At 45.8% G+C, this 24836-nt stretch overlaps 1 protein-coding gene across 1 annotated transcript in view; it reads right to left on the bottom strand.

The window, feature by feature from the left end:
- LOC135919575 (uncharacterized) overlaps positions 1–24836 on the bottom strand; it is a 135738-nt gene that overhangs the window by 69568 nt on the left and 41334 nt on the right. The window contains exons 4-5 of the mRNA XM_065453492.2: positions 17073–17167; positions 2153–2326 (exon numbers count right to left, since the gene is read on the bottom strand). Coding sequence (XP_065309564.2) covers positions 2153–2326; positions 17073–17167 — 269 coding nt within the window. The remainder of the gene's footprint in view (positions 1–2152; positions 2327–17072; positions 17168–24836) is intronic.

The raw sequence follows: 24836 nt of genomic DNA, 5'->3' as shown, positions 1-24836 counted from the left end.
TAGCATATATGCTAAATTGACCGTCAACTTTTTTATATTCTGCCTGGTTATTTATTTACTAAGATAAATTGTGAAAGAATATTTAATGTAGAGCCAAGTGCGTTTCGTAACCTTGTAAAGGGGGTAAAGAATCAATGCAGTTTTTGGTGGCAACGAATCTTCTGTGTGTTTGTTCTTTTTTCCCGCATTTGAAGAAAGCCCTGCGATATATGAAAAGAAAAAAAAGCGCGTGACTGCGATGGGAGCTTGTTTACAGTTGTTTGCTTGGAGCTGCAGCGTCCCAGGTTATTTTTGTTCATTGCGTGGCATCAGTTAAGCACCCCATATCTTCTTAATAAAACGTTGTCTTATGCATTCAAGCACATAGGTAACTGGAACGCTTAAGTAACATATCGAAGCTAGTATCATCCTGGGAATTCGTTCCAAGTGGATGCGCCTTCCGAATAACATGGCTAGAATTTGTAAATTGCAATATGGGCCATACGGTAATTAGCTGAAAATCAAATTAGTGATTGTTTGTTAATAAGTCGAATATGCATTTAAATCTTTTTGCAACTATTGTCTGCCTCTTCGAGTAGAGCAGCTCAATAACTACAACTGCGCTATCTGCCACAGGCAGCCCTTAAATACTTATGAATGTGCTCGCTGAAACACCCGGTATATTATATCATGACCATGTAAAGTCAACAGAAAATGATTTGAATTAAAGCATCGGGTAAGTTAGCTCTCATTGAAACTTTAATATAGAGAATAAGAAAGAGAAATAAAGGAAACAAAAGTGGACGAAAAGATAACTTGACACCGGTGGCAGCTGAACTCACAACCTCCGCGTTGTGCTGCGGCGACGCCTATCAATCCGTTTAGTAACTTCGTTATTTATTTTTACTATATGATCTAGCACTGGGAGTGTTAGCAGCGTCAGTCAGAGCCGGTGGGGTGGGGGGGGGGCGACGTGCAACATGTTTTTTTTTTTTTGTCCGATGGCGTCACATAACACGTGAACATAGGGGAGCAGGTACGTGGCTACAAAAAAAAAACGAAGAAAAGAAAAAAAAACTCTCGAATACCACAAAACGGCATCAAGGCTGCAAGATTCGAGACCCTCGCCTTCGCCATGAAACCAAGGGGCTTGATGTTGTTAATGATGACCTTATAAAGCTAACAAGCAATGAAACCAAGGAAAGCATCTGGGAAATTAGTTGTGGTTGAAAGTGAAATGGGTCGGGAATAATAAAGAAAAGGGAAATGAAAGTACGCGAAAACATAACGTGGCACTGTGTGTGTGTGTGTGTGTATATATATATATATATATATATATATATATATATATATATATATATATATATATATATATATATATATAATTCAAATACTGCGAAGAACTTCGACGAAGGGCGGCCCGAACTGCACCAATGACGCGACAACACGTCATTTTTCTTCTGCGTGCTTCTATTCACGGCTGGACCCTGTGATCCAACGCTTCACTAATAAACACACACACAGATATATGAGCAGAATATGCGACTGTTGTGATTTTCATCTTCCTCATCTGTAGAAAGCATCCACACGCTCCAATATGTCATCTGTACATATTATAAGCACGCGTCGCGTCTTTGCCGTGATAGCTAGCTCGGATGGAATAAAGCGGTTCTTCAATATAAAATTGTGTGTTTTTACGTAAAAGCTAGTAATTGCGCTCCTGTTCTTAATTTTGTCCCGTCTTCGCGCTGTTCCCAGGCGTTCAAGCAGTATTCGAATAATTCACGCATGCTAACAATCAGAGTTTTCAATCCTTGGGCCCCCCATCATTTTAAATTATGGGGTTTTACGCGCAAAAACCACGTTCTGAATATGATGCACGCCGCAGTGGAGGACTCCGGAAATTTCGACCACCTGGGGTTCTTTAAGATGCAGCTAAATCTAAGTACACAGGTGTTTTCGCATTTCGCCCCCATCAAAATGCGGCCGCCGTGACCGGGATTCGATCCCGCGACCTCGTGCTCAGCAGCATAACACCATAGCTCCTGAGCAACCACGGCGGGTGGGCCTCACGTCATCAAGTTTGGCACTGCGAACAAAATTTCACATTCACAGGCGGGGAGTGTGGACATAAACAGGAATCCCCCTATGTGATGTGGAAAGAAAGATTTGCCTTCTGTCGATGCGGCCGGCGGCAGATAAACCCGTCTGGAAGGCTGCCCCGTCGGACGCTGTGCTGGCCGGATGGGGGTAGTCAAGTTCGTGTGGCCCTCTTGTGGTAACACAAGCCCCCGGCTTCCGTGTTGTACCGCGGTCTCACTCGCCTCATTCCGGGAGGAGCCAGATCCTGCAGACACGCCGTCAATAATAATTTGACCCGACTGACGCATTGACAAATGGGCCAACAAAGGAAATTCACATGGTGAGCGTGCGGAACACCGTTGCCACACGACCCAATGTGTGTCGCTCGCAGTTAAGATTGCATTCATTCATTCATTGCACGGAAAAGAAGATCGTGACAAATACCCAGAGATAATGGCTTGAAAATGTCCGAGGCCTTGAAACAGGCACGTTAAAATTACAGCTCAGTCTAAGTGTACCGGCTAGTATAATAGTAACGGGGGCATGACACCCAAATTTCCATCACAATCTCCATTGTGTGAGTTATTCCGCGTGCTTTCAAGAACAGGTTGGCACAATTTCAGCGCTTGTGAGCCAGCACGGAACTTGTGTCTCAACATTTTATGTTACGCTCGAACGGCGTAACAGTTGCGCTACACTAGCACGCTCGCGAGCCGTTGCGTCACAAGCTGCGTGCTCGCCCAGCGAGCGTGCATATTCCGGCGAAAAATTCGTGTTTCGGCCATGCGCACATGCGTCAAACTTCTGCTTTCTTCAGCTTGCCATTGGAAATGTTAAACTTCAAATGGCTTAGACAATGCCACCGCTGCACCCATGTAGCGCTGTGCAGTGCCAGAGCGAACGGGAACAAGGAAGTCTCCGTATCATTCTTCATGTTCCCCAAGGAGCCCGTCAAGCGTAAGGCTTGGGAGATGAATATGGACAGGAAAGACTGGCGCTCATCTGACGCTTTTGTTTTGTTTTCCGAACACTTCCCGCCAGACAGCTACAGCGATCGACGATTTGTGCCAGCTCGCCTGGTTTGGCATGCCCGTGAAAAAGCTGAGGCAGCCAATCCCGCAGGCGGTGCCTCGACGAAGCGTCAGCCTCGCTATTTCTTTTACCGATATCGGGTGCAATAAATCAAGTTCCAGCAAATATGCAGCCAAAACGTGCATTACACCAAATCCCGGCCTCGCGGACACAGCATCGCGGGCATCAGTTCACATATGCCGCACGCAACTTGACAGAGAAAAAAAAATCAGCAAATAAACTGGTGGGAACGTGGGCCAGTTTATCAAAGTTGCAGGTTTGTTGAGTAAAGGTCCACTGGCATGCATTGAATGCATGCCAGTGAACAATCTACGCGCATAACAATTTGTATTGTGCGAAATAGCGCCAGACGTCGTCTGCCATGAACGGCTGGCTAAGCAGCACTACAAGTAGGAAATATGATGAAATAAAGCTATTCTACACAACAGTGCGGAAAGGCATCACCAGCATTTCGGGCAACATTGATGTCGCCATCTAAGTTTACCACGTTCACAGCCTTGTCTTCGTCACCGATGGCATGGCAATATTGTGACGTGGTAGTGAAGGCCAACGACATAGTAACAAAAACTGCGAATGGCGAATGCCACCCTCTCAAAAAGCATCCTCCCGTTGCTACAAACATAACAGGAGAGTGAAATAAACAAGAGGACACATATTAAACAGTAACAAAACACCAAAAAGCAAAGTCCGAAGTAATACAGTGCAAGACAAAAGAAAGTCTAAAGTGCAGATATGTAAAGCCCCAAAGCTCGTTAGCGCTGGTAGAACGGCTTAAGTTGCACAGTATAGACTATTTCACGTTGTGAGCGCCGCCGGCGTGATAGCTAAATGCCATCTGGCACGACCTCATAGTCTAGTGCGCCAATGAGTCGGATGATCTTGTAGGGTCCGAAATAGCGGCGTAAAAGCTCCTCGCTAAGTCCTCGTCGGGGTATTGGGGTTCAAACCCAAATACGGTCGCCGGGCTGGTACTCGATGTAGCGTCGCCGAAGATTGTATTGTCGGCTGTCGGTCCTCCACTGGTTCTTGATCCGCAGGCGGGTGAGTTGTCGGGCTTCTTTGCTGTGCTGGAGATAGGTTACGACGTCAGGATTCTCTTCGTCGTTGACGTGCGGCAGCATGGCGTCAAGAGTCGTTGTCGGTTCCTGCCGTAAACCAGTTTGAAGAACAGGACCTGTGTTGTTTCTTGCACCGCCGTGTTGTAAGTGAAGGTTACGTACGACAAGACAACATCCCAGGTCTTGTGTTCGACATCGACGTACATTGTGAGCACGTCGGCGAGGATCTTATAAGACCATTCTTCTGCGGGTAATAGGCAGTTGTCCTCCTGTGGCTTGTCTGGCTGTATTGCAGAATGGCTTGGGTGAGCTCCGCAGTAAAAGCCGTTCCTCTGTCGGTGACGAGGACTTCTGGGGCGCCATGTCACAGCAAGATGTTCTCGACGGAGAATTTCGCCACTTCGGTTGCGCTACCTTTCGGCAGAGTTTTCGTTTCAGCGAAGCGGGTGAGGTAGTCCATCGCCACGACGATACACTTATTTCGGGATGTTAAGTCGGAAAGGGTCTCAACAAATCAATCCCGATTTGCTGAAACAGTCGGCAAGGAGGCTCGATCGACTGCAGTAATCCCGCTGGCCTTACCGGTGGTGTCTTGCGTCGCTGACAGTATCGGCATGTCTTGGCGTAACGGATGACGTCGGCCATCGGGCGCGGCCAGTACTACTACTCTTGTATCTTCGATAGCGTCCGGCAGAATCCGAGGTGTCCAGCGGTCGGATCGTCATTTAGAGCGTGCAGTACTTCTGGACGCAGCGCTGAAGGAACAACAAGAAGGTAACTGGCACGAACTGGTTGGAAGTTCTTCTTTAGTGGTAAGTTGTTTTGAAGCGAGAACGAAGACAATCCTTGCCTAAATGTCCTAGAGACAACGTCGGTGTTCCCTTTCAAATACTCGACGAGGCTTTTTAGATCCGAGTCTGCTTGTTGCGGTTCAGCGAAGTCTTCCGCGCCTGTTATTCCAAGGAAGGCGTCGTCGTCTTCGTCATCATGCGGGGGCGGGCCAATGGGGAAATGGGGGGGGGCGTGTCATAGGCTATCTGCATCACAGTATTTTCGTCTGGACTTGTAGATTATAGTGATGTCATATTCTTGCAGTCTGAAGCTCCACTGCGCCAGCCATCCTGAAGGTCTCTTAAATTAGCTAGCCAAAATAATGCGTGATCGTCGCTGACGACTTTGAATGGCCTGCGATATAAGGGCGGCATTCTGCTTTAGGCCAAATGATGGCGACGCATTCCTTTTGGGTCGTAGAATATTTGCCTTCCGCTTTTGACAGCGACCGGCTAACGTTAGCTATCCCCCGTCTAAGTCTGTCTTTCTTCTGGCCAGTGTGGATTTCATTATCGGCGTCCTCGTCGAAGTGCGGAAGTACCGGCGGTGACTGAATGCGTCGTTTGAGTTCTTGAAATGCATCACCCTGCGGCGTTTCCCACTTGAACTGGGCATTCCATTTAGTTAGATGTGTCAGCAGCTCAGCGATACGTGAAAACTCGTTGACAAAGCGTCTGTAGTAGGCACACATACCAAGGAATCTACGCACTGCCTTCTTGTCGATGGGCTGCAGGAACTTTGCGATGGCACCTATCTTCTGCGGGTCGGGGCGCACTCCAGATCTGCTGATGACGTGGAGTAGGAAAAGCAGCTCATCATAATTGAAATGGCACTTTTCCGGTTTGAGAGCAAGCCCTGATGACGTAAAGGCCTCTAATACTGTCGTAAGCCACCTAAGGTGATCGTCGAAATTCCCGGCGAAGACCACAACGTCATTCAAGTAGACTAGATAGGCCTCCCGCTTCAACCCTGCTAAAGCTGTGTCGATCACGTGCTGCAACGTTTCAGGCGCCGAGCACAGGCTGAATGGCATGACTTTGAACTCGTAGAGGCCGCCTGGACTGATGAAGGCGGTAGTTTTGCGATCTCTCTCATCAACTTCTATTTGCCAGTAGCCAGACTTGAGATCCATCGACGAGAAATATTTAGCCTTGCAGAGCCGATCCAATGCGTCGTCTACCCATTGGAGGGGGTATACGTCCTTCTTCATGATCTTTTTCAGTCGACGGTCATCGGCGCAGAAACATAGGCTTCCGTCCTTTTTTTTCACGACAACAGGAGATACCCATGGGCTTTTCGACGTCTGCATGATGTCTTCGCACAGCATTTCCTCGACTTGTTGCCTTATAGCTTCGCCTCCTCGCGTGAAAACTCGCTAAGGTCTCTGGCGGAGTCGTCGAGCGCACTCTTCGGTTACTATGTGATGCTTTGCGACTGGTGTTTGTCGAATTCTCGATGGCGTCAAAAAGCAGTCTTTGTATCGTTGGCGCAGACTTCTGAGTTGTTGCTGCACAATCATGGGGAGACTTGGATTTATATCGAAGTCTCGTTCAGGAACTACGGTCGTCACGGCAGATGCGGCAGAATTCGAGAGGACAAACACATTGCTGGTTTCCACAATTTCCTCGATGCACGCAATCGTCGTGCACTCGTTGATGTGGTTTAACTGCTGGCTAAGCTTGTTAGCTTCACTTTCGCTTTGCCTCCGTTTAGTCGAGCGATCCCTCTTGCCACACAAATTTCACGGTTGAGCAATAGACGTTGGTGGCCCTTGATGGCTTCTTCCAAGTCTGCGGGTGTTCGGGCGAGTTCTGCCCTGAGCGATATCATTTTTGAGACGGTGAAAAGCGGTCACCCGAAAAAGATATACAAGTATGCGTGTCAATATGGCAGCCCGAACCAGAGGGCGGGGCTTAAAGCGCGCGAGCTCTAGCTCATATTTTGGACAGAAATGTGTTTGTACTGCCAACTTTTCACCTGTGTATAGCCATGATTGACCCTCTACTAGAATTTCTCGCGCAAAACTACAACGTGTTGGACGACCGTTACATGCCCCCTTTAAGACAAAATAAAGCAAAGAAGACTGTGTTACCTTCGTACAGGTCACGAGAATGAAGTTACAAATAATCTTATACACCGGAAAAATTTTTTTCTATTTATTTATTTTACACCACAGTTCGGACGATGAATCCAAGCAAGAGAAAGTGTACAATAAATACGACTCAGAATAAAACTAACCGGTAATACGGCAGTATTTAACAGCGGTGAAACTCGAGGTAACAAACTGCACTTTGTAATTGTTTGTGGAAAGATATTTCAATAGCTTTGTTCTAACATACATGTTTGATGTGACAGCTATATTCGTGGCCTATGTCTAACGACCTGGCAGGTTATACAAACAAACAGGACATTTATCTATTTCCACGGTAAGTGCTATTGATTTCTTGCCACAAAAAGAAAATGAAGCTCAGCTACCAGCCACAATGGTACTGCTAAAAAAAGTATGAGCGCCCAAAAAATCGTACGTTAGCGAAATATAAGCTACGCTGTTATGGAAATGAAGTTCAAACCGCTTTAAAACTGTTACATAGCGAGGAATATTGGACATTGCCTCCTTCAGCAATCTGTTGGGCTTCATTAAAATACGCCAGCATAACGTGAAAGCCCACACTTTCAAAAATTGTATTTAAACCACTCGCATAGTTTGAAGAAATTTCAAATAGCAGCGTCGAGCAGGTACTTCGTTTAATTATGCATCTAGAGGAATTAGCCGATACTTAGTGCTGTGGTATGGGAGTATTTTTATCCTTATAAAAACAGTGCTGTAAGCCAGCACTAAGCGCTGATGAACTGCTGTAAATGCGTATGTTGATTTCATGAATTTTGTTGTCAGCTTAGGATTATCGAATTGAAAAAAAGTAAGAATCGAATGACTATAGGAGCAGATGTTTTGTTTAGGCCTTTGGTTTACAAACATCTAAGAAATTGCAAAACTTGGTAAAAAACTTGGGAGAAGATCAACTAACAGGTTTACTACTCTGTAAGTCAGCAATAAAAAACCTATTTCACAGTTTTGTAAAGCCGAATACCACATCCTAAGTGGCAAAGTGCCTGATTAATTTGTGATTAAGAATTTTACAAACCGTTTTAACTATGGAACAGTTTCACGTAGGCTAAGAGTTCATGTATAAAATGTGTCCGCTTGAGATGCTCTAACGAATGCAGGGCCGGTATTTTGCAGCGGTGCCTTTTCTGATTCTATTCTTTTTCAGACTTTTCGTGCTTGGCCAGTGGTCAGAGTGACGGTCAGCCCACATTATCAACGGGATCAGGCGGCCGTGTGTGGTGGATGATAAGAATAGCATAGAATAAGGCATAAGGCATCGCTACAAAATAGCGGCCCAGGGGCGCTAAAACGTCAAACTATTCCAAACTTTTCTATTCCAATTCTGTTATCAGCCCTCCACGATTGGTCAAAAACTTTTTTCGACCACCCCCACTTCACCTGTCTGTCACGCGACGTCACGAAAACCGCGATACCTCCCCATCTGATATGAAGTGTACACACTGATTATGCGTGATTTGACAGAAAAAAGAAAAACAGTTACTTCTGATTCGACCCCTTTTCGCCATTAGTCCTCCGCTATTGGTAAAATATTTTTGGGCTGCACCCACTTCACCTGCCTGTCACGCGACGTCGCAAAACCGCAAGAACTCACCGCGTCAAAGTGACGTGTACACGATAAAGATGCATTAATACGCATCTTGAATTTATTTCAAGATGCGTATTATGCTTATGGTTATGCTTATGGTAGATGCTTATGGCTTCGCGTTCTCGCGGCGAAACTCGGTAAGGGCTTTGGCGGAGTGGTCGAGCGTACTCCTCGGTGATTATGCGATGCTTGGCGACTGGTGTTTGTCGAATCCTCGATGACGTCGAAAAGCAGCCTTTGTATCGTCGGAGCAGACTTCTGAGCTGCTGTTGCTTAACCACTGGGAGACTTGGATTAATGTCGTAGGCTGGTTCGGGAATCGTGGTCGTCGGGGTAGATGCGGCGGAATCCGAGAGGACAAACGCATCACTGGTTTCCAGAATTTCCTCGATGTACGCGATCGTCGTGCCCTTGTTGATGTGCTTGAACTCCTGGCTGAAGTTTGTCAGCAACACTTCAGTTTTCCCTCCGTGTAGTCGAGCGATCCCTATTGCGACGCAAATTTCACGGTCTAGCAGTAGACGTCGGTCGCCTTCGATGACACCTACGTCAGCGGGTATTTCGGTGCCGACCGAAATAACAATGCTGGAGCGAGGAGGGAGGCTCACTTGATCTTCGAACACACTCAAGGCGTGGTGACTACGAGGGCTCTCCGGCGGTATTGCTTTATCTTCCGACAGCGTTATTGACTTCGACTTCAGGTCGATGATTGCGCCGTGTTGGTTCAGGAGGTCCATACCGGGAATGACGTCTCGTGAACACTGTTGGAGGATAACGAAGGTGGCAGGGTAAGTCCGGTCATGAATGGTTATTCTTGCCGTGCAGATTCCAGTCGGCGTAATCAGGTGTCCTCCAGCGGTGCGAATTTGAGGGCCTACCCATGCAGTCTTAACCTTCTTCAACTGGGCGGCGATGTGTCCACTCATGACGGAGTAATCAGCACCGGTGTCCACTAAGGCGGTAACTGCGTGGCCGTCGAGAAGCACGTCGAGGTCGGTGGTTCTTTGTCTGGCGTTGCAGTTAGGTCTTGGCGTCGGATCACGGCTGCGTCGTGTTGAACTGAAACTGGAACGTCGCGTCGTCAAGTCGTCTTTCGTCGGTGTAGTATTGGTTTGCTGACTTCGTCGGGACTGCGGTGTCTTCATTAGGTCGTCGAGATAGCTTCTTCGTCGTTTTCGTCGGCGGCGGAGGATCTTCGTCAGATCGACGAACAGCAACCGCACCTCTATCGGTTGCTGCTTTTAGTTTTCCGGATATGGGCTGGCAGAGCGGCCCCGGGCTGGGCCGGTGTATGGTCGGCGCTGCGACGACAGGTAGCGGCCTGGTGATGGCGAACGGGACGGTCGTCGAGGGCTCCACTGAGTAGCGGCGAGGTAGTCGGCGATATCGCGAGGGCGTTCACCTTGCTGTGGGCGCGGAGCGTTGACGGCAAAACCACGCAATCCCATCTCCCGGTATGGGCATCGGCGATACACATGGCCGGCTTCTCCGCAGTGATAGCAGAGCGGGCGGTGGTCGGGAGCTCGCCAAATGTCCGTCTTCCTCGCGTAGGTTCGCTGGGCGACGGGTGGGCGTGCTGGCGGCGGCGGCGGCGGACGACGGAATTGCGTCGTTGCAGGGCCCTGGCGTGGTCGCGGAGGGGGACCTTGACGGCGTGCGACGGCGGCGTAGGCCTTCGCTTCTGGCTGGGGCTGCGGTAATTGAGGTTGCACCTCAGGAACCCCAAGCGATCGCTGAACCTCATTTTTCACGATGTCAGCGATGGAAGCTACTTGAGGCTGCGACGAAGGCAGGACCTTGCGCAGTTCTTCGCGCACAATGGCCCTGATGGTCTCTTGAAGGTCGTCCGAACCCAGTCCTTGGATGGCATACTGCGGAGTGTGCCCCTGGCGGTTATATTGCCGGGTGCGCATCTCCAGAGTTTTCTCGATCATCGATGCCTCTGCAGAAAACTCAGCCACAGTCTTCGGTGGGTTACGAATAAGTCCGGCGAAAAGTTCTTGCTTGACGCCCCGCATCAGGAAGCGAACTTTTTTCTCCTCCGACATTTCCGGGTCGGCGTGACGGAAAAGACGGGCCATCTCCTCCATGAAGATCGCGATCGTCTCGTTTGGCAGCTGCACTCTGGTTTCTAGTAGAGCTTGGGCTCGCTCTTTTCGCACGACGCTTGTAAACGTTTGCAAGAAGCCGCTTCGGAACAGGTCCCACGTCGTTAAGGTGGCTTCCCGATTCTCGAACCACGTCCTGGCGGCGTCTTCCAATGCGAAATACACATGCCGCAGCTTGTCGTCGCTGTCCCATCTGTTAAACTTAGCGACCCTCTCATACATCTCCAGCCAGCTTTCCGGGTCCTCAAATGTGGAACCGCGGAACGTCGGTGGCTCCCTGGGCTGCTGCAGAACTATTGGGGCTGCTCCGGCTGCCATTGGGGCTGTCTTCTTGGTCGTCTCTGGACGAACTTCTCTGACGCTCTTCTTGGTCGTCTCTGGTAGAATTCCGTGTTCCGGGGGCAGCTGCTGTAGCCGGCGGCTTGCTCGATGTTCCGGGAAGGCGCTGGTGTTGTCTTTGCGGTCCGGGCTTGAATTACGGCTTGCCGGGGGCGTCCTGTACATGAACGTAAAGCACCTCCACCAGATGTCACGTGGTGGTGACGTTGAATAACACAGTAGCAATACTGTGAACGACAAAACTAACTTTTATTGGGCGAACCTGTGCCCACAAAACAGGCTACACTTATAGCACAACGATAGCGGCGAACACAGTCGGCGATCGTCGAAAATCTGATCAGCGGGTCCAGCGCGTCGGCTTTTATACAGCAGTCATCGAATGTTCCAGACTAATCGTTGGGACCCGCGTGCCTTCCACAAAGTTCTACATCATTCGCGTCACACGATGACATCAGATAACATAAGGTTCGGCGACAACAGACAGCAGATAGAAGCATCGATAACTTTCCAGAAACTTCGGATACACGAGTTGAAACTTGTGAAGGAGCTGTTGGCGCAACGTACCGCTTGTTTTGCACAGGCTAGTACCAACGGAGGCGCCTGCAAGGTCGAGCCATATACCATTCCAACTGCACCTGTGAAGCGAATCTCCCAGCATCGTCGCAGATTGTCTCCTACGCAGTTCGACCTCCTCAACAGCATGATCAAGGACTCATTGACACTAATATTGTGCGACAATCCAGGAGCCTATAGGCGTCACTACTGGTTCTAGTATCAAAGAAGACGGGTACACACGCATGTGAGTTGATTATAGGTGGTGCAATGCAGTAACTGAAGACGTCGTGTATTCCTTTCCAAAAAAACGAAATTCACCATAGTCTCTTGTAGAAAGCAACTACTTCTCTATCATTAACTTGGTGTCTGGGCTTTATCAAATCGCCATGCGCTCCGAAGACATACAGAACACTGCGTTCGTTACGTCTTCGAGTCTGCGAATTCCCAGGGATGCCATTAAACCTAGGAGGCGTGCCATTCAGTCTGTCGGCAAGCCGTTGATACAATCACCGATGATATCAAATACAACAATGCCGTTGCTTGTATAGATGACTGCGTAGGTTTCAGTCAGACGTTCGAGGACGTTTCACAAAGTTCCACAAAGCACATGTCAAGTATAAGCCACAGAAGTCTTCCTTCTTTTGCACGGCAATCAACTATCTTGGACATGTCACAAAGCGTGGTCTAAGTGCAGATCCACCGAAACTGGCAGCTGTTCAGAAGGTGCCACATCCCCGCAACGTGCTCGAATTTCAACGATTCATGGGGCCTTACTTTGTACTTCAAGAAGTTCATTTCTAGCTAGAGTGTCATTGCCCCACCTCTTTGATCTCAACTAAGGAAGACTTCCACTTTTTCATGGGAAGAGGATCAGCAATTGGCTTTTGAAGCCGCAAAGTTCGCTTTGTGTGAACGAGTTGCCTGTAGTTATTCTCGGATAAGCCAGTCTTTACTGTATGCAGTTTGTTTGGTTTTGCGCTACAAAGAAGGAAACCAAAGCCTCCTTCGCTGGTATCTTATTTTACAATAGTTTGACTTTGACGTCGCCAATAAAACAGGAGTCCTACACAGGTCATCAGATTGCCTACGAAGGGCACCTTCTGTTGTTCAGGGGAAAGGCTAAATCCTTGTAGTATCCTGCCCATCACTGTGACACTGTGACGACATGGGCGAGGAACAGTGTCAGGATATATTCAGCGCTAAACTGCTCGACCTATACGACAGAACATCGGGTACAAACAAGCAACACAAACGTGCCCAAAATAAATACGTGACAAACAATGTTCCCTACAAAAGACATCAAAGCACGGTTAATAGTCGCTTTCTCCAGTGCATTCCTTCCAATCGACAAGCGGATGAACTTTGCGAGCATTTGAAGCCTTAAGATCGAAGTGCTACTGGCCAAAGCTCTATAAGGACGTCAGACGGTATGTGAGTCACTGTGACCTTTGTCAGATAATTAAATCGTTGACATTGGCGCCTTACGAATTACTGCAACCAATAGAAGTCTGCAGATTCTTCCATACAGTTGCGATGGGCATAATAGGGTCCTTCAAGACTTCTTGAATGTACAAACATAATCGTAGCCATTGAATACCTAACCAAGTTCACTGAGGCAAAACCGCAGCGGAATATATAGAAGCCACGACTATTCAGACGTTAATCGAGAGAAGGATCATTCTGAAGCATTGATGTCTAGCCCCGATAACAAGAGACCGCGGTACTCAAATAATGGCGCACACTACCGAAGCCTACTTGAAACATCGTAGCATCAAACATGCTGCCACCACAGCATATCATCAGGTGGCAAACGGCTTGTGTGAAAAGAAGTCAATAAGAGAATCAGTGATGATTGCCATGACTATCGCCACGAGAAAGAAGTGGGCCGCTCTAAGCCCATACTTTATATTCGGTTATAACACCTGGTACCAAGACACGGTTTCTTGGTATGTGATAGAAGCACAGTGCTGCCAGTGAAGCTGTTTTATAGTCGCCGAGAACTTGAGAAACAGAAATAAGAATCAAGATAGTGCGTGGTAGTGCCCGACCGACTGCGAAAAGCCAGAGAGCTCGCAGCCACGTACATTGAGCTCGCGCAGAAATAGCAGAAGCTGTACTTCGGCAAACACCACAAAGACATTGTGCTTGAAAGATTACAAATGGTGATACTCAAGAGTCTCCCGTCTGGTGTGATAGTAAGCAGACGTTATACTACACCTGACAAGATAGTGAACAATCTGTATCCCGTAAACGAGATTGAACTTGCAGGTGGCATGGAAGCTGAGATTGTGGATGTAGAGAAGTTCAAGTCATATCTAAGCCCAGTTGCCGAACTGGAGCAACCGCTTTCGGATATGCGATGAAACTCAGTGTTTACATTCATTTGTGCGCGTATGGAAGTGGTACGAGGAGTCTTGCAGTTTGCAAACAGTCGTATAGATATTGTCTAGTGGAGCCGAAAGAGTAGCTTTCCGTTCCACTGTTGCGTTATGTGCAGGTATAATGTTCGCGTTGAAGAGGGTCCGTATGAAAGCCATTAGAAACCCGGGCACGTGACTTGTGACAGCAGACCGCGCTATGTGCGTATCTCGCGCTTTTGGAACGGGGAAAAGAACGACGAAGATCGGCGCTGTGCTGGGCGAGCACAAAGGGGGCCACGAGGGATGAACGGGCAGGGGCCGTCTCTTTGTAGTCTCCACGGTTCTCGCGTGTGTCTGAAGCCACCTTGGAACACATGGACTAGCCAGGGCCAAAACGGTACGCGACAAAGTTATTTAGATTCCAGAGGAAATGTGTTCCACACACATCTTTATCTGGAAACTCCAAATTGCCAAAAAACCATAACAAACATACATTCTCTGTAGACTAGTGTTTAGAGACTTGCAGAAGATAACCCGCTTGAAAATCTTTATACATAGGCCAAAGCTAGTGAGCGACGTGCGTATGCAGTCAGTGTAAAGACATTACGCGGTAAAAAGTTCAAGGCTACGACATACACACTGACGCCCAAAAGTTGTGCCGACTATGAGAAAACTTTACTCATTCAGTGATATCACGTAATTGTGCCAGAACTAGTGCTATTCTGAAAACATTAGGAGCAATTTTCAGTTTCAGGCCAACAGCGACTTTGCCATTCAAATACAAGAAATATGCGTGAATGCTCGCGTTAAACAAGAACTGAAGCGATGCAAGTGAACAGAATGGATCGAAAATAAAATTGTGAGTCCGACTTGGGGCTTTAAGAGCAACTTGATCTCCTGCCTTTAATTATTTAAAAAGAATTTGTCAAAAAGTTGGCAATTAAAAATTGAAGAATTCGGTACCACTACTCACTTTCAGTAAATGCTGTCTGTTAGATGACAAAAAGTGACCAAATACATTGCATTGGTTTGCGGACTACGTGAACTGGTCCCATGTTAAAGCGAATCGTCCTTTGTTTCCCTACGCATGCTTCAAGTGTCGTTAATATATGGTCTCGAGTAGTTTTCGTGCATATATCGCATAACCTTGACTGACGACGAGGTATCAGTGAACACAAGAATTGTTTTGTAACCAAACAATACATAACGACATAAAACCTGCGCACATACTGCCAGCTCATAGGCATGCTTGTGTACTTTCGTGTATGTGTGCTTCTAGCGCTGAAGCAGATACATCTCTCAACGTAATATCAAAGAATAATCAACGCCTTTTTCATGATTTGCTAATTATCCTGTAATTGGGTTTTATTATTCGACGGCCAGTATGGCATGTGCCGCTGGATATGTGCCTATTCCGGGCCTCTTCAGTACATGGATGTGAAAATGGGACAGAAGTGATATTTCCATGTTTGTAGCACTTCTTTGGTGCTTAAATGGCTCATCATGATTATTCCTTCCGTAGGCATCATACATCGCCTTCCTCTTAGTGTCGTCGTAGCATCGACGCCTCGAAACCTTTAAATAGCCAGCTTCTCGAAAATATTTCAACATGTTTGTTCAAATTGTCAGAATCATTTATGCTACTTTACAAATGCCTTAATCACGGTTGAAGTGGTATGTCTCATAGCGGTAAACAGTATACAAACATTTTCAACGTTATCTTTGTTCTAGATTAGTATTAGAGGGTTGCTGGAACTACAGTTCTTTACGGCGTAGGTGCAATCTTTTTGATTTCCAGCAATACTCGTCGAAAAATGAAGCTATTGCCCTACGTTATGCAAAATGTACTCCATCAAATTTCTAGATTCTAACTTTTTCATTCAAAGTCAGCAAAGCTTATCAAGATTGTCTTTGTGCCACCACCTTGTAAGTGAGAAACCAACTCGTAGAGCTAAGGTCACCTTGGAGTTTACATGACGTGATGCTTGTTTGAGTTGAGAGGTAGCAACTGTAGCGGATGACACAAGCACAGACTTTTCGCCTGCAGCTGTTAGCAGTGTGGATAGCGAGGGAAAATGCGATGAATGCTTCCCGAAAGAAGAATGTTTAGAAGAGATGCTTGCACAGCGGCAAATGTAAGAGACACATACAAATACATCCAGAGCTTCCGCACTGCTTGTCGCAGTGGCAAATACCCATTCGGTAGTATTGAACCAGAGTGAACAAATACCCAGTTGCCCCGAAAAATGAGGAAGCCTAAACATAAGTAAATCAATCAAATCGTTTAATATCATGCGTAATCAGTAGGTGCCATAGGAACGTTTTGGTACATACTGGGATTTGTAAAGCTCAGTGTAAGAAGAATTTAACCGCGAAAATTTTAAAAGATAATATTTATTAGAGAAGCTAGCAAAACTTGTAATATCGAGTCGACATTATGCAAAGAATCGAACTTTCGTGCCAACATTATCTCCGTTTGCTGAAACTCAAGCGGCCTTCTTTTTCTGCATTCTCTCATGCGGAGAGCGGATGACCACGTCATATCTAGTTCGCGAGTCCCGCGATTCTTTTTCTTCCTTTCTCTCAGCATTATGGTGTGCGCACTCGGCATCAGAATTTTTAGCCTGCCACGTCACTTGCCACGATCACCTGCCACGATCGACGATATTGCAGTCAGCGCGTCCGACCTAGAGGCGCTTGTTATAGATCCTGTGGTATAGGAAGCCGAGCTCCCTTGAAAGAGAGCGCTGAGATGTTTTTTTTTTAAAGTTTAGCTGTCTTTGAGCGCTGTAGCTGCTTGATAACTTGCAGATGTGATCACCAGCGCATGATCTGGGCACCGCGCTAGTTCGCTCAAAATGCACAGACCTCATGAGATGTCATCTAACAGACTTGTGCGCTATCAAGACACGTATGATGCAGTGGCATGTCGCGTCTGTGAGAAATACCGCTCACTGTTCGCCATGATCATCACAGCGGCAACAGATGTGGCGACGAGGAGTAAGATTGCCGTGGTCAACACCACGGTCGTTAGCCACATACCGCTGCCCCTGCAACCAAAAGAAAAGTGATTGAGCTTCACGATACTTGCTGCGGTGCTGCACATTTGAAATGTAGGTGCAGTTGTAGTTCAATCGGCAAATAATTAAAGGGATGGGGGGTTGAAAATTCCTCGGTATTTTCTATCTAGATACGAGGAACAAAAGAATTGTTATTGTCGGCTTCCACTGCACCGATGTTAATTAGCTTTATTGAACTTCAAATTAAATTGGAGTTATACCAACTGTACGAAGCAGATATGTTTATTTGGCCCGTCAGTATTTTTAGAACAAATTCTTGACCGTTACAAAACAAAGAAGAAATGAACAAAGCAAAACTAAAGTTTACAACTCTACCAGGGTAATAATTATCAATACCGCAGTTATATGTACACTACAGGTGGTAAAATATTTATTCACGTATTATGCACTAATCTTAAATGAAATGAAAAACTGTCACCTTCCCGAATGTAGCCACCCATTTGCGAGCAGAACTTCCGTATAACTTTTGTAAGCGTTTTAATGATCTTACAAAGCTCTATACACATCATATTTTTGTGCTTTAGAAGAACTACATTATATCTCTTATTAGTGCTGAGTTGCATGCTTGTAAACTACGTGCTGTGGCTATTTTTATCTTACGTACTAACGATACCTTTCGTATAAAACGTCGTGGCTCTAATGCGAAATTTCACGTTACACAGTCAGCAATACTTAGTGTTTTCTCTTAAATGCAAACAATTTCGTTTGAATTTTTAGGTTGCTGTACGATTAAAGTATTTGTGCGCTTTAAATGTAGTTGACTTGGAAAATTTGTGATGGTATCGAGGTAAAGCCTGCTCTTGCGTTTATCGATCTGCAGTGAAGCAGAATGATGTCATCCATTCCGTTGGAGGATTATGCCGAGTAGTTGTTATCCTTTCGTCTAAAATGTCAATTTCAAGAATATTGTGAAATGTGTTACTACCGCAAAACTCAACACTTCACAAAGCGAAAATTTCCGCATATATTTAGGTTTGCTAAATGACATGCGGTATATGCGGATTATATTGCCACATCATTCGATCGCTAAACTCATGTATAAATGGCTTGTATTACATTCACGACAAAGTTACTATAGCAAAGGCATTATATCCCCCCTTACGCGAAAATGCAGCGTTGTGGGCGGCGGTGCCACCGAAAGATGGTACCAAAAACGGCCAACATGAGAAGAATAAAAGGACGCCAAAAATGCATGAATTGACGCCCAGATTTCTGTAAACAAAGTAAATTGATGCCTGCGAGAAGAAAATTAGCTAAATTTCTCTCTGGGTGGGAATCGAACCCGGACCTCCAGGGTGCGGGGCGAGCACGCTCGCCGCCGCCACGGTGGCTCAGTGGTGATGGCTGACTAAAATTGCGCCTTGTGCGTGCGTCATTGCACACGTCACTGCCTCCGTCACTGCCTCACACGCTTCACTTGCTCTTGGGGTTTCATCGGTGCTGTGTCTACTGCGATGCACGCGAAAGCGTTTACCTCAGCGGCAGCTGTGAACCGTGGTCGCCCTCGGAAGCATGCCTCAAGAAGACGAAGCAAGGGAACACGAAAGAAGTCACGACAAGCCTACCATCAGGCAAACAATAAAATTCACCGTTCTGCGGCAAACTCGTCCGAATGTTCCGAGCATGTGGCCAGCAAGCACGCACATCGATTCAGCAGAATTTATATTACGTCGAAAGCATCAATCGAAAACATTTCACCTAAGCGATTATAACGCTTTCGCATTCCCACACCTAAGCAGTCTTAAGTTTCCCTGCTAAATGTTTCCTCGGATAAGAAGGACGGCCTACAAACAAATGTCATAAAACAAAACAGCGACAGGGCATGCCTTTTATGCTAAATCGTCTCATGCTTAAACCTCAAAAGCTCGAAACAGCCTGAAAAGGATGTAATTTTTTTGCGGCACGTGTGCACTACTTCCGGTGTCACCCACGCAAGAGGCCGCGTTTCTACAGGTCAGCTCGCCTTCGCGCATAGAGTTCGTTGCCATTGTTCCACGGTAAACATTACACAAGCTCTAGTTGCAGGGAAGCGTGAGAAGCAGTCGAGAATCTTTGAATGCTATCACGTTCCACTATTAGAGTCGAAGCATAAGCGTGCTCCAAGTTTTTGTTTTGCTTTTTTTGATTCTGAGCATTTCTGTAAAACGTTATGATTCAGGAAGCTGGGGTTCAGAAAGCCTTAACAGTGGACCAGAAACCAGAAATTACATAGAACAGTACTTTTAACGGGCGTGCGTGCCAGGTTCGAGATGACATATATATATATATATATATATATATATATATATATATATATATATATATATATATATATATATATATATTGTTTTTCTTCAAACCATATATATATAAATATATATATTGTTTGTTTTCGGGACACCTAGAGGAGCCACAGGAGCAAAGACATCACCTCATTTTCCGATGCTAAAAGCTTGAATGCTCTCGCACAAAGTTTCAAGTAGTGATAGAAATAATTTGTGGAGCTCAGGAAGTCTAAGTTCCGCATCCTGCTTTTGCTTTTTATTAAGAATAACGTTACAATAATGAGATGCCTTTAATAAGGCTTATCTTATTGCGCCTACAAATGAGGAAATTCGCAGCCGCAAGTTGGAATCAGTTGGTGCCGGACAGTGGTAATCGGATATTGCAGGGAGAGGCCTTCGTCCTGCAGCAGGCATAAAACAGGATAATGGTGATGATAATCATCATCATCATCATCATCATCATCATCATCATAACATTAATGCTATAATCGTACCGCACAGCCGGCATCTGTCAGCATGTTAGGTTATCTTATATATTCTCCCTAAAATGGAATTCTTGACGAAATGCGTTCGAATTCGCATAAAACTACGAAAGATGAGATGTTGAAATTAGTTTTTGGCTGTTTATTTTATCGAGTCATACATTTGAAGATGACGGAATATAGTAACTGCAAGTAATAATGCAAATTGGACTAATCAGCTTTTCAGACAAACGAGTCACGTGATGAATCGAATGAAAGACAAAGAGCGCATCAGATACGCTCATAACAGTTACCAGAAAAGGAGGAAGTTCTCGCTGCTAACTTTGAGAACGAAATTATTTCAGGTCAATTTCATAGAGGACAGTAAAAATGAACATCTGAAGAGCGCAACTTTCACGCCCATGGCCCCCCGCGGTGGCTTGCGGCTGTGGGGTTCCACTGCTAAACACGAGGTCGCAGGATCGAATCCCGGCCGCGGCGGCCACATTTCGAGGGTGGCGAAATGCAAAAAACACCCTTGTCACAAGCATTGGGGGTCGATCCCCTTGTGGTATAATTTAATCCGGAGTTCCCCACTACCGCATGCCTCGTAATCATATTCTGGACCTTGCGCGTAAGGCCCCAGAATTCAATTGAATTTCCCATCCATAGTAGACGCTTAGGAATATCATGCCTTATTTTATTTATTTATTTATTTATTAGTTACCTGCATCGCCCCGTAGGGCATTACAGCAGGGAGGTTACAAACTTTAATCAATACATCAACAAATTAGTTCAATGCGTGGTAAAAAGCATCATTTTCTGTAATATATACAATGGTCGATGGCAAACTGTTCCAATCTCGAACAGTTCTAACAAAAAAAGAATAACGGAAGACGTCACCCCTACAAGAAAATTCCCTGACCTTCAAACAGTGGTCAAGTCGCCTAGATATATAATGTGGTGCCTGGATATATTTATCGCGGATTATGCCTGTTTTAGAATAATAAATATCGTGGAAAAATTTTAATCTAATATGCCTTCTACGATCCTTCAGCTCTTGCCATTTAAGTTTAAGTTTGCTTTCTGTCATGCTAAGCTGCCGGCTATAATTACCAAGAACAAATCTAACTGCCCTATTCTGGATTTTTTCTAATTTGTTTATAAGCTCAGATGTGTGTGGGTCCCAACAAACACATCCATAATCAAGTATTGAACGTACATGACTAAAGTACAACTGCGTCTTCAAGTTACTCGGTAAATGACTAAAATTGCGCCGCAAGAACCCCAAGACTGATGCTGCCTTATTTCCAATATAGTTAACATGCTTGTTCCATCGTAAATCAGAAGTGAAAAACACACCTAGATATTTAAATTCCTTGCTTACTTTTAGAGTTGAATCATGAATTCTATACCTATAGGGATGATTAGCTCGTTTTCTTGTAAAGGTGACGTGAACAGTCTTATTTATATTTAACGACATATCCCAACGCACACACCAGTCTGCGATAGTGTTTAGATCAACTTGCAGGATTTGTGAATCGGAAATGGCATTTATGACTCTATAAACAACACAATCATCGGCAAACATCCTGAATGAAGACTGTATACCAGCTGAAATATCATTGATATACAACAAAAACAATAGTGGCCCCAACACTGAGCCTTGGGGAACTCCCGACGTAACTGATGCATATTGCGAAGATATACCGTTCAGAACCACAGCCTGTTTCCGCAATGACAAATATTCGGCAATCCACGCTATTATTTTACCATCCAAGTTATAAGCTTTTAATTTGGAGAGCAGGAGACTGTGTGCGACTACATCAAACGCTTTACTGAAATCCAAAAAAACGCAGTCCACAACTTGTTGCTTATCAACTGCCGTGGCTAAATCATGAATAAACTCTACCAACTGTGTATTGCACGATAAACCACGCCTGAAACCGTGTTGGCAGGGACTTAGGAGATTATGCTTAGTTAAGTGGTCCATAACACAACTATATATTACATGCTCCATAATTTTGCAGGTTATACTAGTTAAGGAAACGGGCCTGTAGTTCTGAACGGAGTTACGCACCCCACTCTTATGTATGGGCACGACTCGCGCTAACTTCCAATCATCTGGCATATCAGTTTCATTTAGGGACTTCTGAAACATCCGGACAAAATAAAAGCATAACGCGTCCGCACAGTTCCGTATGATAGCGGCAGGAATGTCATCAGGGCCGCATGCCTTAGCCTGGTTCACATCTTTTAATAATTTACGGATACCATCGACACAAAAGGTAACTTCTGGCATGGGGTCTATTTCAGCAGGTAATTCAAAACAGACAGTACGTGAGCTAGACGGCAAAAAGACAGATGAAAAATAACGGCTAAAAATTTCAACTTTAGACTCATTATCATGAATAATAGCTTCCTCATTTTTCAAAGCAGGTATTGATCTGTTGTCTTTGCCATTACGCTTCACGTACCTCCAAAATTCTTTGGTATCCCTGACAAGTCTTTCTCCTAGATTAAAGAAATAGAAGTCCTTAGCGATGTCGGACTTTTGCCTAAATTCAGTTTTTGCTGCTTTCAGCAAGGCCAAATGCTCTGGCGAATTAGACGCCTTATATCTTTGATAGTTTCGTCGCTGTCGTCGAACAAGGGCACGTAACTCTGTGTTAAACCAGGGTTTGTCTCGAGCTCGCCTACTTGATATAACTCGTGATGGGACAAAAGCTTCACGTAGTTCGAACAATTTCAATTTGAAGGTATTCCATAGTTGTTCGATATCTAGATTATCTGCGAGTGCATCAAAAGTTGGAAAGAACGACTCGAAAGCAGCGCTAATCGCCTCGTAGTTGGCCCTGCTGTAGGCATAAATCTTTCGACTAGGTGTTTTTGCAACCTTCACATACTGAACTGATAAATCTGCTAGAACAACGTTGTGATCGCTCAAACCTGGCAACACCCGTACATTGTATACAACATCAGGCACGTTACAGAGCAAAAGGTCGAGTACGTGACCTGTTCCGTCAGTGCGTGATGGCTCGTGCACATACTGATAAAAAGTATTCTGATCTAAAATATCAAAGAAAGTTGAGTATAGGCTCCCTCGAGCAGTATCCCTTGGTTCCCCAGCTGACCAGTCAATATCCGGAAGGTTAAAGTCCCCCCCTAGAACAAGGCATTCATTCTTAATAGTTTCAAGAAAATTGCCTAAATGAACTAGTGGTTCTACAGAAGGACCAGGAGGCCTATAAAATGACCCAAGAACAATTGCTTTCCCATTGAGTAGCCTTACTTTACAAAAAATCGATTCAGTTTCATTATCCGGAAATTCCATTTGCACGCTTGGGATACTATTGTGGACAAGAATAAACACCCCTCCACCACGCGTACAGCGGTCACGACGAAAACACTCGTACGTATCCGGAAATACTTCAGTGCTTGCGACATTTGGATCAAGCCAAGATTCTGTTCCCAGAACAATGGTCGGTTGGATAGTACGAAGAAAAAAGTGAAAATCTTCAATTTTATTTTTGACACTGCGGCAGTTGACTAACAGAACGCTGACGGGGCACATCGCAGCATTAACAGTAATTTGTCATTGCTCCCGTGCAACGCCGGCTTTACCGTCCCATTGAAAGCGCCTGCTCCCCAAGTGAAGCGTATCAAACTTCAGAACTGGTTTCAAGCCTTCTTCGCTGTTTTGTTTGGCATACGCCCATAATTTTTTTCGCTTATCACGGACAGTACGGGAAAATTCTTCAGATATAGAAACGCTCGATCCCTTGAGCTTGAATGCTTTTGCAAGCACGGCTTGGCGGTCTTTACAAGAATTGAAACAAACAATGACGGGCCGATTTTTCCCTGCGCAGAATTTACCCAGCCTATGCGCACGTTCAATAGCTAACGAAGGCAATTCAAGCTTCGCAGTGCACAGACTTATTATGAGTTCCTCAGACTGGGCTGCCGTCTCATTGGCATTAGAATCTGCCAAGCCATAAAAAAGCAAATTATTGCGCCTCCCACGATTTTCCAAGTCGTCCAATTTTTTAATCATGCCTGCCAAAGCATCATGATCTTGTCGCTGCTGATCTTCAACGTTAGCCAAGGTTTTTTCAATTGTGTCGATCTTTGCTAGCTTAGTTTCCAACGAAAGAAGGCGAGCTTTAACGTCAGTAACGTCTGCGGTGAGCTGCGATAACTTGGAAAGTATTGCACCTTGACCCTTTAACAGTTCTTGGATTTGTTCAGCAGTTGACGGACCTGGGTTACACTCAATATCTCCGCCACAAAGCAGCAAAATAAGTAGATAAAATGCCGGGCTACGAAAAAGTGAAAAGTGCCGTTTGACATGCACACGATTCGACACCACAGAACCGCGTCTCCGACAGGAAAAAGTAAGATAAAGCAGTTGGGGTGGAACCGGCAAAATAAAGCGAGACGCTTTCAAAGAGCAAAAAGAGCCAACCTGCGTGAGCAGTAGAAAACTTGTAAGGGTCACCGCCATCTCGCCGGTTCCACGCCCCATCGTCACAGTGCTGCTCCGCTGCTTTTGTAGCTGACACTTGACAGCGTCAACGCCCTCTTGGCAATGTTGCCAGCTCAGAAACGGAAAATGTCCAAATTCGTCACCAGCTGGACACTGTTGTAGCTTGAAGGCCTCGAACAAATCTGTCGAAGACGAAGAACCGCTGTCGAACAATTCCAGGCATACGTCGTCGAAGGGTAATCCGTGAGGAAGAACCGCCAGGGAAAGGTTCGCCGTAAACACCTGCGTGAGCAGTAGAAAACTTGTAAGGGTCACCGCCATCTCGCCGGTTCCACGCCCCATCGTCACAGTGCTGCTCCGCTGCTTTTGTAGCTGACACTTGACAGCGTCAACGCCCTCTTGGCAATGTTGCCAGCTCAGAAACGGAA

Source organism: Dermacentor albipictus, chromosome 8, assembly GCF_038994185.2.
Source record: "Dermacentor albipictus isolate Rhodes 1998 colony chromosome 8, USDA_Dalb.pri_finalv2, whole genome shotgun sequence".
Taxonomy (NCBI): Eukaryota; Metazoa; Arthropoda; class Arachnida; order Ixodida; family Ixodidae; genus Dermacentor; species Dermacentor albipictus.
The sequence above is the reverse complement of the archived record's forward strand: the minus strand, read 5'-3'. Positions and strand labels throughout refer to the sequence as shown.